The 16,908-nt window shown below is 35.5% G+C and overlaps 1 protein-coding gene and 1 non-coding gene across 13 annotated transcripts in view; one reads left to right on the top strand and one right to left on the bottom strand.

The window, feature by feature from the left end:
- The window catches only part of PATJ (PATJ crumbs cell polarity complex component), a 352,223-nt gene that overhangs the window by 188,665 nt on the left and 146,650 nt on the right, over positions 1-16,908 (bottom strand). For all 12 annotated transcript variants that reach the window (XM_059923762.1, XM_059923772.1, XM_059923791.1 and 9 more), the window contains 2 exons: positions 14,035-14,112; positions 4,882-4,981 (listed from right to left, as the gene is read on the bottom strand). In XM_059923762.1, coding sequence (XP_059779745.1) covers positions 4,882-4,981; positions 14,035-14,112 — 178 coding nt within the window. The remainder of the gene's footprint in view (positions 1-4,881; positions 4,982-14,034; positions 14,113-16,908) is intronic.
- TRNAE-UUC (transfer RNA glutamic acid (anticodon UUC)) lies at positions 670-742 on the top strand. The gene has a single exon. It is a non-coding gene; the product is annotated as a tRNA-Glu (tRNA).

Raw genomic sequence — 16,908 nt, 5'->3', positions numbered from 1 at the left:
AATCAAGCGAATCACAATAAAAGGAGGCATGCCTGTGTTGGCTGTAACACTGAATTCTCACAACAATCTGAACAATAAATCCCTTGGTTATTTTACCAAGTATCCTCTTTCTGTTCTTCCTCCGTAACCCCATGTTGCTAAGTTCAACGGTTACTATTCTGTCTCCAACCTCCTCAGCCTCTCAGAATCATTCCACAGTTGACCACTGAGGTTCAGTGACAGAACCTTTCTTGAAACACATTCTTTTAAACTACTTAATCCTACAATCTCCTCAGAGTGTTCTTACGCTAGGATGCTCTTATGCTAGGCATGTGCTGGGTTCCCTTCTTGCTGCTGTCTATACACACTTCTCTACCTCACCTGCTCCCGTGAGTTTAATACCATCCAGATCAGCAGTTTTCAGAATGTCGGCCCTGAATCAGAAGTATCAGCATCATCTAGAAATGCAAATTACTGGGTGCTCCCAGATGTAAGAAATTAGAAACTGGGGGTAGGGGTCAGCAATTAGTGTTTGAACAAGCTCAACAGGTGCTTCTGATGTACACTGAAGTTTGAAAACCACAAATTTGTGGTTTTCATACTGCAGGTTGCGACTCATTAGTCGATCAAGAGAAAAAACGAGTTGCAAACAGCATTTTAAAAAGTGAAATAAAACAGTACAGAGGGAATTCCCTGGTGGTCCAGTGGTTAGGACTCGGTGCTTTCAATGCCGTGGGCCCAGGTTCAATCCCTGGTCAGGGAACTAAGATCCGACAAGACACGTGGTGCAGCCAAAAAAATAACAATAGTATAGAAAAAGAATAAATTCTTCATATGTTATAAAGGTAAGTTATATTTCATGAAACTTTTGTTTCAATTATATATGCATGTTAGTGTGTGTGTCTGTGTGTACGTGCACATCTATATTCGGTTGTTAAATGAAATATATGTTATTTTACTGTGGATCACAGTCTGAAAAAAAATCTGATCGATATGATGACTAAAAAGTCAGCTCTTTTGTTCCTTCTTGTCATTTGGGTCCTACCTTGCTTGGCCTTCCTTACCCATTCCACTTAATGTTGCCTCCTCCAAGGAGGGACTCCAAGGGACTTATTCTCACACTACCTTGTTTTATTTAGTTATTTACAGTACTTATCAATATTTAAACTATCTTATTGTTTATAAGCTTTCTCCCCCTCTAGAATATAAGTTAATGAGAGATCTTGCTCACTGCTGTGTTCCCAACACTTAAAACAGTGTCTGCCCACCTAAAATACCCACTCAATAAGTATTTCTTGACCAGATGAACTTTGTAAATGAGTAACTTACCAAAGCTCACCTAAGTTAGATTAAACTACACTTTAGAATCATGAGTATCTCACGTCGGTGATCTCTCTAATATAATCATCACTTCCTGGTAGGCCTACGGGTTGGATTCCAGCCTTCCACCTCCTAGTCCTGGACCATGGGAAAGTTACATAATCATACTTTCACCACTGTAAAAAGAAATGCTTAGTTTTGGGACAATAAGAATCTGATAAAACAGTGAACCAATGTGCTTTTAGTTTTGGAAAGATGAGGAGTGTTCATTTAATAAGAGTTGAGAAGCAAAGAAAAATTCACCAGATCCATATCAAGAGAAATACAGGAAAGCTAGAGGCTTTAGGTTCATCTACATTTTAAATGTGAACCATCTCATAGCTCCATACGGTTCAAACCCTTCTGCAGAAGGTTAAAAGAAAATTCAATGGGAAGGGAAAAAATGGGGAGCAAAATGAATGGAAAGTCATATTCACAGCCCAAATTTGCTGGAGAATTTGTGAAATGTCATAGTTAGGAGATGAATTTGATACTAGAAGTCTATACAGTAAGTCCCCTACATACGAACCTTCAAGTTGCCAGCTTTCAAAGATGTGAACATGCATTTGCACGTCCAATCACGTAAGTTAGTTCACGTGTGTTATGTATGCATCCTCCACAAGTGGTTGTGCTTTTGTGTACTTTACTGAAAGGTACTGTATAGAGTACAGTAGTACAGTATCTGTATTTCAAACTAGATCTGTAAGAGGACAACTTCTCTGAATTCCTTGCTGTGAAACACAAGGAGTTTACTAATGAAGACCTGGTGGAATTGGAGGCCCAGAGAAGGATGAAGAGAGACAAGAGGAAGAAGTAACTGAAGAACCAAAGAGATTCATGACGCAGGAAGTGGCAAGGGGATTTTCTTTATTGGAGGAGGCAGTGTTAATTTTTGAGGCACAGGACCCGAATGTAGAATGGTACACGAAGGCTGCAGCAGCCGTTCAGAATGCAATCCAGTGCTACTGTGTCATCTATGACGAGAAAAAAAGACTTACTACCCAGACATCACTGGATGTTTTTTCAAGAGGTTAGATAGAATTGAATCCAGCAAGGAACCAGAACCTGTGCCATCAACATCATGCGTGAGTGAAACTGCAGCTTGCCCTCCATCTCCTACGGCTGATGATCCTTCAGCTCTACCATCTCCCACCTCCTCTCCCTCCTCCAGTCAGTAACTCTCCTTGCCTATTTACTCGATGCCAGCCCCTGTATGCCAGCTGTTGTACCATACTACTGTACTCTTCAAGGTACTGTACTGTAAGATTAAAAATGTTTATTTTTTGTGTTTGTTTTTTACATATTATTTGTGTGAAAAGTATTATAAACCTATTATAGTACAGTACTATATAAGCTGATTGTGTTAGTTGGGTGCCTAGGCTAACTTTGTTGGACTTACGAACAAATTGGACTTACGAATGTGCTCTCAGAATGGAACTCATTTGTATGTAGGAGACTTACTGTATCAGCTTTCAGTGTAAATCACTGCCCTTCCTGAACCCCTCTAACTCTGTGAATATGTGCTGTGAACACACATGTACACATGGTCTTGGAACTCTGGGGAACTTCTCTGCCTATCTAATGGTATCAACGTGATATTCACTAGATAACCCCAAGTCACTCTGTTCCTATTGCTGGGATAGTAATGTTTTAAGTAATGGGAAGAGTAGATGATAGACAGTACCAGCTCTGGAGTCAGAGTGCCTGGATTTAAACTCCATGTCCACTATTTATTAGCTGTGTAATTTTTGACATATTCCTTAATTTCTCTGAGCCTGTTTCTTTATTTGTACATTTAGAAACCTCACAAAGTTACTATGTTGATAGAGTTATTTGATAGAGTTATTAACACATATGAAGACCTGGCACATGGTAAACCAGAGTGTTTACTAGGTATCACAATCCTTATACTAAGTTCTTTAAATGCTTTTTCCTCTAATGCTCATAGCAATCCTGTGAGGCAGATTATTATAAGACATCCCCTCTCCTCCATATCGATAGGAAAGTGTGAGCCATGAAGAGGTTAAGAAACTTGTCTATGAATTCACAACTAAGTGGTAGAGCTAGGATTAGAATGTAATCTTAGTCACATGCTTAAACGAGGTTTCCTAACCACCATGCAAATATGGGCATTCTAGTATCCCAGAAATTATGAATAATCAACAAGCCATCTCCACTCTGCTGCAGCTACCCTAATAACTATATCAAAACAAGGGATTACATTACACAAACGCACACATATATCAATCGTATCTATCATGTGTTGCTCTTCCAAAGAGGTTGAGAACCAAGACACTGCAGTACCTTTATGAAATTTTGTTTCCATGCCTTTGTATCCTCCCTTCCAGGCTGGTGACCCCACAGAGAAAAAAAGGAGCTATGTTTCATTTATCTCACAGAAGACTCACTTAGCACTGTTAGTGAAAAGCAGTTGGTTTTCAACAGAGATTGTTGAATAAATGAAAATGCATGAGAAAGCGTTCTGTAAAATCACAAAGTACAAACCAAGTTTTTATAAAGTCAACTTAATTGTTATATAGTTATATTTATTTTTATATTTCATTTATATATTATTATATTTAGAAAATATAAGATTATAGTCAACTTTATAATACTTGTTGAAGATTCACAATACGCCAGGCTAAAGTCCTTATCGCCTTATTTTAATCTTCATCACAACCCCTTTGAAGTAGGTACCATTATTTTCATAGAAGAGGGCATGCTTAAGGTCACACACTAGGAAGTACTGGAGCCAGAATTTTAACTCTTTCAATTTCTGTATCAAACTCCTTTTCTATATAATAGAAGGAAAAATATTAGTTTAAAATATGTAAATTTCAAAAAAACCCATGAAATTCACCCATTCAAATGTATAATCCTGTAGGTTTCAGTATAGTCACAAATTGTGCAACCATCATCACAATCTAATTTTAGAACATTTTCATCACCCCCAAAATAAATTCCATACACAACAGCAATCAGATCTAAACTACATATACTTTACATACATAAAAGATATGTAAATTCTTTTAAATAAAGCCTTCATTAAATATATGTGTGAATGTATATTTGATACAACTAATGCAAAAGGACGTCATGAAATGACGTCTAAAGGAAAAATTATGACTTCGTTGGCCCTCTGTAATTTTGCACTGGCAATATCACCATCCATTTGAGTAGGGCACGTAATCAAGGCCTAAAACCTAAAACCTAAAACTCTGATTATTATGCATGAAACTCCAATTTCAAGGACTTCTTAGCATTTGTGTAATCATAACCAAATAGTAAGACTAGGAGGGAATGTAGATAAAAGTTTACCACCCAGCTGCCTTTGATCCTCACTCTGTTATATTAGTGTCAAAGACAAAAACTTAGGAAAATAAAGTCACAGAAGTTTTGGAGATGTAAACTTTCTTTTTCAGCAAGATATGTCCATGCACATTTTCTAAGAAGTTATACCACTGTATCTGACAATTTACAACAATCATTAAAGCATACTTTAATAAATTCTGCATCCACCCCAAATAATGAAAAGGAACTCACTGTTGGTAAATGCATATTCTTCTTCAGTTTCATCACTATCATCAGATGGAGCTTTATAAGGAGGCGGCAGTTTCATTGGAGGTGGAGCAGTTCCTCGCCTCTGAAGATGCAAAATTTGAGAGAAGGGTTAATTGTCTTTGTATAACCTCTTCCTCAATGACAAACAGGATAAAAAAATAATCTGTAAATATTTTGACTCTATCCAACTTCCATCACATCACTAGGATTGTAAAATAAATACAATTCATTCTCTTATGTTTATGTTATTATGTAAAAGTGACTCTGTGATGTAAACACACCAATGCAGAAAACAGGAATTCAAAAGCACAGTTTTTAAGACTGTTAACCTACCCAGAAGAATGAATTCCTTTCTCCAGTGAGAAAGTCAATTATATGTACTTTCTTTACACTGTTGAGGCTTAGTTTTCTTTGTTTCTGACCAAATAACTCAAATGAAAAACATTTCAAAAATCAGTCTAAATGTAAAAACTACCCAATGTGTTAATCCTACAATTATTTAAACTTCTTATTCAATTGTAGAAGGTACAGATTTCATTCTTTAAAAACTACTTGAAATACCAAGATTTTCTAACCAAAGAGGTATTCATCTACAATTTACAAAGAGTCAACACACATTTTAATGTTTTAAAAAAGAAAAAGAAAGCTTTATGATGAATACTTTTTGTATTTCTGTATAAGTATTCTTTAAATTTACACACCAAACGATACAGCACATCAATATTTGGTTCAAAAAGGGTTAATTAAAGTAGACTTTATGATCAGATTACCTTCACAGAATGTTGACATTTTCTTGAACGCTGGGAAAAATAAAACATGCCAAACTATGGAGAGATCCAAGCTGCTGGAAAGAATGAGAGCCGATACACACAAGCACTCCACAAAGGCCAAAATAACCTGATTAAGATTTGCTTTGCTACAGGATTTCAATAAAGTACAATCAATTATGCTTTATAGGACAAAGCCACTAATGGCAGGATACGCTTCAGTAAATGGGCAATGACTGGTCCATTACAGAAAGCAGGCATGTAATAAATTCCTCCAAAACAGAAAACACTATTTGCGATCCATAAAGAAAAACACACACCCAAATTTATTTAAGATAATGTCTAACCAAAACAGTACTTTGTACATTTATAGAAAATCCAAAATTCAATAAAATGCAAGAGTGATGAAGGAAGAGAAGATGCCAAATACAAAGTACTTGTTAAGCAACAAAGGAATTCAGAAATGTGATCATGGTGTCTCTTTAACTCCTGTTTGAAAAAACTTAAAAGTGAGTTAAATGAAGAATAATAAAGGCAAACGAATTTTCAGCAAATCTTTTCCTCAGAACCAGGTCATTCTAAGTGAAAGACAATGCTCAGAACAAGGACAGCCAGCTTTTAAAATAGTATTAAGAGATACAAATTCTCTTTAATAGCACTTTAAAAAATATATTTCAGGGAAAATTTTTATGCAACTGATTTATTTAACTTCTACCAACACCCTCAGAAAAAATGTAGGATAAGCATATTCTGGGCCCCCTATGGTATGAATTTGGGTTGCCAGATACCCGGGCATCTTTCTACCAGACATGGGAGAAGGGTGTAGGCAGGTCCAGGCTCTCCCTGTGGCAACAAAGGCTGGAGCAGGGTATGCACAGGGAGGGCCAGATGAACAGCACCTCCATGAGGGCAGAGAACAACAGAGACCGTATGGCATCCTCAGCTCTGAGAAGAGTGCTCTTAACTATCTGCTGAACGAGTAAATAACTGGTTGTCGCTCATGTTGTTTAGGTTCCCCGACATACTAACTTTTAGAAAAATGACAATGACATAAATCGTTCTTGTTCAAGAGCACCGCATGTTAGCTTTGTCTGGTAGAAATGTACATTATTTTAGCAAATTATTACAGTTGCATTGCCCTGTAAGATGTTAACCAGTTTTGCATCTAAATTTGAATCTTACTTAAACATTCTTTCTTTCAGCAATTATAAATACTCTCTCCAATTCTCTCTGAACTAGGCTAACCACCTTATTGGTTCTTTTGTTAGTGATTTAAATAAACACCTGGCACCTGCACATTCTGCACAATTTCACAGAGCATGTTTTTATTTTTTCTTACATTATACTTGTCAGTCTTGGTAGACTCACCTTCCAGAACCAATGAAACTGTGATGTCTGAGATACACAATCCATGAGCTGTTTAAACTCATACACATGATTTCCTGGTTCCGACAGTAAATCCCCAGAGGCAACAGAACTTTGCCTTTTTGACTGTTTCTCCATTTTTTAATTTCCTATTCTTTGTTTTTGTTTCTGATACTAAGCTAAATTTGGTTCTGATTTGTACTTTGGCTGTAAGTTATTCACCATTAGTAGAAGCGACCAATGAAGTTTGGCTTTATGATCTGGCAATTAATATTTGTTGGGATGATGAGGACCTATTATATATTGTTCTATAAGCACCTATTCTCTCTTGATTGAAAGACAACAGCAAACATATTTATTTATTAGTCTTTCTGTTTGCCTGGTTGTGCTTTTGTACAAGAACATGTCTTGGTTCCATTGGAAAGAACAGCTTTTTGTCACACAGACCAGAGTTTTTGCATTTCTGTGTCTACATTTGACATATGGCTAAAGTTGTAGGATGGAAGCCGAAAGTGTTCTGTGTATCTGAAATGGAGAAAAGCTCCTACCTCATGGTGAGCATGAAATATTTTCCTACCTTCAGGGGGTATTAAAAACTTAGTCTCTTAAAGCAGCGGTCCCAACCTTTTTGGCACCAGGGACCGGTTTCGTGGAAGACAATTTTTTCACAGACTGCGGGGGGGGGGGCGTGGCGGGGGGCCGCGGGGAATAGTTCAGGCGGTAATGCGAGCAATGGGGAGTGATAGAGAGCAGCAGATGAAACTTCGCTCACTTGCCCACCACTCACCTCCTGCTACGTGGCCTGGTTCCTAACAGGCTGAGGACCGGTAGCGGTCTGCGGCCCAGGGGTTGGGGACCCCTGTTTTAAAGAATCTCTTTCTGATTGGTTATAGAGACTAATAAGCATTATTTAAATCTAATATTCCCAGAGTTTTCCAGAAAATAGTGAAACTATAACTTATATTACTTTAGATGTGCCGGCCTTTAAATAAAATCTCTTTTCACAGAAACCACTAACTCAGAAGCATTTTTATATAAGAATCTACATTCACAAAGTCAAAGAGATTTGGTAATTTTCATTGGAAACACCTATACCTTCTTCCTGATCTCCTTGATCTTATTGGTGTGGAATATAAAACAAAAATATATAAGACAATAAAAATATTTATACTAATGTTGCATGATGCCCACATGTCTACTTGCTGTGCATGTTTGTGTGTGTGTGTGTGTGTGTATCACAAATGTTTGCACATTAACCTGAGTATTATCAGCCAGTTCTAAAGACTAGCACAATATGGAATATCACTGATGGAAAAAAATGCATAAAAGGAATTACTTCTATCAATAATAATTGTTAAAGAAATAGTTTAGTCATCACCTGACCTCCCTACTTTGGGAAAGTCTCCCTGCCTGTTCTCCCCTAGCACCCTGGGCATATTTCTGTCATACCAATTATACTTCTGTTTATTTCACTATATGTCACATTCATCTATGCACCTCTTGGAGTGAAGGTGCTCTGTCATTCCAGGATGTAGAATAATGCTTGGTGCACAAGATAGAATTCCAGAGAAGAATAATATAGTAAAGTACATCCTGTAATCACTGAAACATCATCCTGTAATGGAGATGTAGATTCTGGTATGATCAATTAACTCACAAGTGCGAGTGCTTTGGGGGCAGTAATCACCTCTGAATTCTCCAAAGAATTCACTTACTTGGTTAAGTATCATCTACCTGTGAGACCCAGAACACTGCCTGGAACCTAACAGACACACGATACATATTTACTGAATGAATAAAGAATCCTAAAAACAAAACAAACACCTCTGGCTTTAGGTCACCAGGGATTGGCACATGCTCTCTGGGCAAGTGCCACTTTCCTGTGCTCTACTTGACCTTCTGATTTGGGGTTTATGGTTGCAATGTTAACTATTGCCATGTCAACTTAGTGATTAGTTCTTCTCTATACCAAGGAACTCAGCTGGATAGACTTACACTGACTTTTGGTATTACCAGGTTCTTACTGGATTTTTAAAATTTGAATGCAAATATCCTTGCTATGTATGGAAATTCAATTTGGTTTAATGGAACAGGTCAAAGTTGATAAGAATCATACATTTATCTTTTTCTTCTTGAAATCTTATGCGGAATATTCCTTAATCAAATTACCTTATTCCCCGAAGTAATTAAATTAGTAACCAGTTTGTTCATCTGTGTGTTTATTGTCTGTGTCCCCACAGACTGATCCATTGTCTGTTTCCTTTTTGATGTTATATCCACTGACTGTAGCATAGTAACTGGCACACTATAGGTTTCCAATAAACATTTGATGAATGTTCAGATATTTGAATCAACATATGAATCAACACAGTTCCAATAATAGGACAGACTAAATATTCTGAGAAACCCTTCTTTAAAAAAAACAGATAAAAATTCAAAAATACGTTTCTGTAACTAAGGGCAGAAACAACCATAAATTCCAAATCAGAAGGTAAATCCTCAGAGGGCATGTGCCAATCCCTAGTGACCTAAAGCCAGAGATTTTGTTTTGTTCTGTTTTTAGGATTCTTTATTCATTCATTAAATATGTATTGTGTGCCTATTAGGTGCCCAGTAGTGTTCTGGGCAATGCGGATAGAGTAATTATGAAATAGATTATCTCACTGCCCTCATGGAGCTTATATTCCAGTCCCTTTCATATGCCATATTTTGTGGGTCTTCAGGTCTTGTCCCCAGATTGCTTTAAAGTTAGCAGTCACTGAATTCTATATTGTTTGCTTTGCCCTACTAAAATGCAAGCTCCAGAAAAACAGGGAATTTTTGTTTGCCTTTAATAGCTTCACTGCAGTATATTGAAGTATAACTGACATAAAAAAATCGCACAGATTTTAAAGTATACAATTAGAATCCACTACCACAGTCAATACAATGAACATATAACCATCACACCCAAAAGTTTCTTCGTGACTCTTTTTAATCACCCTCTTTCCCACCCCTTCCCCTGGCACCCTGTTCTCCTGAACCACTGATCTCCTTTTTGTCGCTACAGGTTGTATTTTCTAGACATTTATATAAATATAATCATGCAGTATCTACTCATTTTTATCTAGTAAAAGCTAGGAATTTAATTAGTCCATAGTTTCTATTTGAGGTCAAACAAGGTGGGAAGTAGGGCTAAAGATATCACCCTCCTAAACCCCAATTCCTACAAATAAAGCCTGTACCTCCAAAAGGTTGAAGTATTCTGCAAGTAATGATTTGCAATCTGTACATAACTAACACTTCTGCAAACAATAAGCATGGTCATTATTAGAATCTACATATTGTCTATGTTTATTAGCGGTTGCCAAAATCAAACCACAGAATCCTGAACACCCAGTGGTATGCTACTGTTAATCTGAATATAATGTTTGTGATTAAGATCTGAACTCAAAGAAGGTGGCCAACCAGGATAAAACCGACAGTTCTATAATTTGGTAACCAATTCAATCCTTTTCAAGAACCCTCTCCCAAATCTTCAAGGGGTCTTGATTGGCCTCCATGCACATTTCTGTAAATAAAGTGTTCCCAGGTGTTCAATTCAGTCACAGCTTTTTTTTTTTTCTTTAATGGGGTGAAACCTGCAACGGGTGAAGTTAAAAGCAAATAAACAAATCAAACAAACCAAAATCTTGATTGTAGAAGACAGTAGGAATATTTCCTGGCCTTGGCCTTAGCTTGAGATGGAAGAAAACCAAAAAAAAGAAAAGAAAGAAAAGAAAAAAGGTGTCCCCTGAGAATTCATTATAAGCCCAGACTCACTAGACGGGAGACCTAAATTCATTCCGTGTGTGGCTCAAAAATATCCAAGACAAAATACCAGGCAAATACGAAAAGAAAGCTGGCCTAGTTTCAGAGATATTGGATGAAACAGATATTAAGGCATTTCTTAATAATGCCACATATTAATAAAAAGATTATATCCTTATGAGGATATAAAATTTTTTAACTTGTAGACACCTAATAAATTAACTTGAAAAAAAATGTAAAATAACAAATGAAAAACTACATGAAAAAAATGTAAAATAACAACTGAAAAACTACAAGATGATTAATTTAACCATCAAAATGGAAGACTGTTAAGTTACTCTGACCAAAAAAATCATTACGAATATAGAATATCTGAATAACTCGGTTAATTAGTTTGCCCTAATAACTTTGTATAAAAACCTGTAACCAATAACTAGATAATAGTTATTCTTTTAAATCACAATTATACATTTACAATAACTATGTGCTAGGCCATAAAAATGTCTCAACCAATATAAAAGATATTATATAAAACAAATCTCTGGTTATAACTGAAATATGTTAGGAAAAAACAGCAATAAATTTTTAAACATACTTGTAGGGAAATTAAAAATACATTTTAAAATAAACCTGGGTAAAAAATACATCATCTGGAAGATTAAAAAAAAAACAACTTAGTACTAAACAAACTTAATATCTTGGGATCTAGAAATAGAGGACCTTAAAAGGAAATTTATGGTCTGAAATGACTATTTTAGAAAAAAAGAATGGTTAAAAATTAATAAATTCTACAACTATCTAAAGATTATTAGGTGGGGGGAAGGAAATAAACCCAAATAAGACAACATAAAAATGAGAACAAAATTAACTAAGCAGAATAAAGATAAAACAGAGAAGATTAACAACTGAAAACTTAATTCTTCAAAATGAGGAATTAAATGAAAAATTACTTTCAAGATTAATAAAAAATAAACTATATTCATAATGAAAAAGAACTACTTTGAAGAGAACACAGATAATACACGTTAAGAGAATAAACAACTTTATACCAACAAATGCAAAAATTAGGTGACATCAATATTCCTAGAAAAGAGTCAGTAATCAAAACGGACTCTAAAAGGAACAGAAAATCTGAATAGCTCAATAACACAGGCCCTTGATGGCTTCATAAGCTAATCTGACCAAACATTTAAGGCATGGATAATTACTATTTTACACAAACTCTCAGAGAACTGAAAAGAAGAAGTACTCCTACTATTCATTTTAGTAGTCTTCTATAACCAAAACCAGACAGAATAGTACATAAATGGAAAATTACAGGCCAAACTCGTTCAAAATCACAGATGTAAAAATTCTAGAAGAAATAATACTAGCAAACAGGCAAAATAGATCATGACCAAATTAATTTAAGATTGGTTTAGCATTACAGAATCTATTAATATAATTCACCACATTAAGGAATTCAAAGAGAAAAAAAATCACATACAAATTATTTCAGTGAATGTAGATAATTCATTTGATAAAATTCAATGTCAATGCCATTCATGATAAAAATTCTTAGCAAAATAAGAATGAAAGGGAATACTTCCGTAACCAAAGGATAATCTACAAAATCTTACAGCACACACCATATTCAATGGTTAAATATTGAAAGCAATTTCTTAACTATCAGGAGGTAACACAATAAGAATGTTAGCTCTTATTACTTCCATTAAACACCACAGAGGTCTTAGCAGATATAATAAAACAAGGGAAAAAATACTGGAAAGGGAAGAAGAAAACTGCTTTTATCCAAAGTGGTTATTATTATCCATATAGAAAATACAGAAATGAAAATCTACAGACATAGTACTAGAATTTGGGATTCATATTCTTATTAAAAATCATATATATATACATATATATATGTGTGTATATATATATATATATGTGTGTGAAGTACATACACCAAGACACTAAAAGCATACATCAAGACACTAAAAGCTTCTACATAAAATATTTAATAAGTTTAACTTTAGGTGGTGGGTTTATGAGAGATTTTAACTTTTTTATTTCAGCATTTTGGTTTTCCCAGTGTCCTGAACCGGATTATTTTATAAAAGAATAAGAGAATAATGTTATAAGATGTCACAAAATATATAAAACTCAATTTCATATCTACATACTAGCAACAGAAAATGCGATTTAAAAATATTTAAAAGCAACACAAAATATAAGGATTTCTAGGAATAAACCAAAGATTTACAATGCCTTTCTGAAGAAAATGATAACAATTAATTGTAAGAAATAAAAGAGGAATTTAATAAATAGAAAGACATACCAGGTTAATGGTTAAGAAGGCTCAATATCATAAAGATGTAAATTCTTTACAGTTTATAGATCTGACACAACTCCAATCAAAATTGCCAAAGAGATTTTTTGGTAGAATTTGACAAGCTAATTACAAAATATATATGGAAAAGAAAAAGGACACAAATAGGTAATACACTTCTAAAGAAAACAGAAATATGTAAAGGAGATTGCTCTACTAGAAAACAAGATTTATTATTAGGCTTTAATAATTTAGGTAGGGCAGTATTTGTGCCAGGATAAACAAATGGAACAAAGAGAAAGCTCAGAAACAATCTTCCCCTGATAACCTGAGATATGACAGAGGTTGTGGTGCAAAGGAGGGCCTATTTAAAAGAGTGAGATAATTATTTATCTTTATGGGGAAAAATGAAAAGCCATCCTACCTGACACCATATCCTAACATAAATTTTATATCAACTAATTCTACTAGAATAGAGGTGGGGAAACAGGAGTGGAGGATTAACTCTCATTGACAGTAAGAAAGGTTTTCTCAGGAGAGATGACCTTTGACCTGCTCCTTCGAGAATGAAAAGGAAGAGCAATGTGGAAAATGGACTTCCAGGCTGAGGGAGCAGCAAGATCAAAGTCCGAGAAACTTTCTGGGAATGGACAGACAACCAGCCCAGCTGAACAGGAAAGACAGAGAACGATGATGATGGCTGATTGGTGCGTCATGACATTTTTACACCTATACTCCACTAGGCCTTCATCCAGGCCAGAATCAGTCATGTTCACAGAAGGGAAATATTATAACTACAGTACTTCTACCCTGATATTCATCAAAAAAACACTTATTAATTGCAGCTCAGATATGCAAAAAGAAACCAAAAACATTTTTTAAAAGCTTGCGAGGTTAGGTTACCTTTTCTTTTCCTTCTTGGGTGTCTTGGTCCTGGTTATTAGTGATTTTTTTGGCCTTGTTATGTGCACTAGGAATGACCTACCACCACAAAAATAAGGAAGGGGGAGAAGGAAAACATTTAAATGTCACAATCATTACATGGCTTTAATTTTTTTTAAAAACAATTAAAATCCTACTTAACTCTCTAACTTCACCGAAAAAGTAAAGACACGAGAAGTACAATTCAAGGCAAACAATACAACTTGGGAAATCTAACAAGCTATAAAACCCAAAATGTGCGTGCGTGTGTGTGTGTGTGTAACATCAAGGGGCAATAAATTCACAGGCTTGTGTAGATCCAGAAAGTGAAGATGAAGACTAAGAAGATCACCATACTTACTGTCATCCAAACATCTCATTTTGCAAAATACACTTTTAAGGGTAAGCAAAGTTAATTCCTAGAACGCTGAATGCAACATGTATTTCATAGATCTACCTTATTCATCACTGTACCCCAGTTCATGTATGATATCTAGCACGCTGTGCACATTCAATAAATATTTCACTATCACTGCTAGCATATAAATAAATTACAAAGCTATTTACACTCCTGGATGAAAGGTCAATGAGAGCGGGAATTTAGTGTTATTTATCACTATAACCCTGTTGCTCAGAAAAAGCCTAATACATAGTAGTGTTGAATAAATGTTTATAAATGAGTCAAACAGTTCAATTTCATAGAAATAATTTTAATTCTTAATGGTGCCAACATCATAGATTACTTTTTGACTCATTTCTTTTTGTAAAACTATCTATAAAACATCTTAGGAAAATACAAAACCGTTAGTGATTTTTTTAAAAGGATCCTTAAATAGCTAACACAAATAATGTTGGCATGAAATCTGATGACAGACATGCAAATTAAAAGGAAAAATAAATATCTTTTCTCATAAAATTAAAGGAACTTCCTGCCTAGGGATAATTTAAAAAACAAAACCAAAAAAACACTTCTCTCTAAAGGCAATTTAAGGGACTTCCCTGGCAGTCCAGTGGTTAAGACTTCACCTTCCAATGCAGGGGGTGCGGGTTCAGTCCCTGGTCAGGGAGCTAAGATCCAACATGCTTCATGGCCAAAAAATCAAAACAAAAAACAGAAGCAATATTGTAACAAATTCAATAAAGACTTTAAATATGGTCCACATCAAAAAAAAAAATCTTTAAAAAAAACAAAAAATAAAGGCAATTTAAGATTAATTCTTCTTTACTTTTAACTTAGAGTCTAAGGAAATTAATTTTGGAATAAATGAGAAGGTCTCAGAAATGTTTCACTTAGGTAAAAAACAATAGTAGTGACACAGCAAAATGTTTTTGGTGCTTCCTATGTGAATAGACACTGTACTTAATATTTATTTCTCTATTTATTTATTTTTAATATTTATTTGGCTGCGCCAGGTCTTAGTTGCGGCACATGGGATCTTCTATGCAGCATGCGGGATCTTTAGTTGCGGCATGCGGACTCCTTTAGTTGCAGCAAGACAGATCTAGTTTCCCGACCAGGGATCGAACCTGGGCCCCCTGCACCGGGAGAGCGGAGTCTTAGCCACTGGACCACCAGGGAAATTCTCTATTTAATATATACAACAACCTAAGTCAGAGTTCAAAAACTAGTGGGTCTACAGGTATATGTTTCTTGTCCTAAAGAATTTTAAACCAGGAGCTTCCCTTGTGGCGCAGTGGTTAAGAATCCACCTGCCAATGCAGGGGACACGGGTTCGAGCCCTGGTCCGGGAAGATCCCACATGCTGTGGAGCAACTAAGCCTGTGTGCCACAACTACTGAGCCTGCACTCTAGAGCCCACGAGCCACAACTACTGAAGCCCACGTGCCTAGAGCCTGTGCTCTGCAACAAGAGAAGCCACTGCAACGAGAAGCCCATGCACCACAACGATGAGTAGCCCCAGCTCACAGCAACTAGAGCAAGCCCACGTGCAGCAACGAAGACCCAACGCAGCCATAGATAGATAAATAAATAAATAAATAAATAGAATTTTAAAACAAATACTTTGTCTCTCTAGAAAGTTATAATATCTGCCTACACTGGATCTACTTTCTCCTCTGAAAAAACCAGCTGAAACTGAATGGCAGAAGCTTCGTGATGGGACAAAATGTTAGCTGCCATTCACAAAGTTTATACTGTTTGCTTTTCAAAGAGTAGAGAAATATCTTTCTGTATGCATATCATTAGCAAATTTGGAAGACAAAAGGCCCACCAAAAAGACTGCATCTTTAAGAAAAGTAGGACAGCACATGTTTCTTATGAAAGAATATATTTCTATATGATTAATACACAAAAGGTACACGTGTCCAAAAATTTTAGGTGCCATTATGAAACAATGATATTAGGGAAATACAAATGGAATACAGGAAAAAATAAAACAACACATGATAATAAATTTAATGAACTGAAGGCATGATGCCAATTTCAAAAGGGTTTGTTTTTTAATATATAAAAAAAAAACCCTAATGCGACTGTGAAATGCAATTTTAACTGCAAAAAGTTACCTTGGCATAAAAACTTTCTATAGAGGTGTACAGTATAAATCATGAGTTTTGCTCTCAAATAAGCATTTACCAAGTAAATCTAAGCGGATACACACATTTCTTTCTAGCAGGCTGAAAAAACAGTTGAGAAATTCAGGAGGAAAAGCTTAAAAAAGTAATGTGTTGTTGATCCTCCTAAACCACCTGCTAAAAGCACAAATATAAAAAAATAAAATACAACTCAAAAAAAAGGTACAAATATAAACACCACTGCTCAATTCATGGTGTTGATGAGAATTTCCATGTAACCAAGGCATGTTTAGACACAGAGTCTTGATGGAAATGACTTATTTG

The sequence above is a fragment of the Balaenoptera ricei genome, chromosome 1 (genome assembly GCF_028023285.1).
Source record: "Balaenoptera ricei isolate mBalRic1 chromosome 1, mBalRic1.hap2, whole genome shotgun sequence".
NCBI lineage: Eukaryota > Metazoa > Chordata > Mammalia > Artiodactyla > Balaenopteridae > Balaenoptera > Balaenoptera ricei.
The sequence above is the reverse complement of the archived record's forward strand: the minus strand, read 5'-3'. Positions and strand labels throughout refer to the sequence as shown.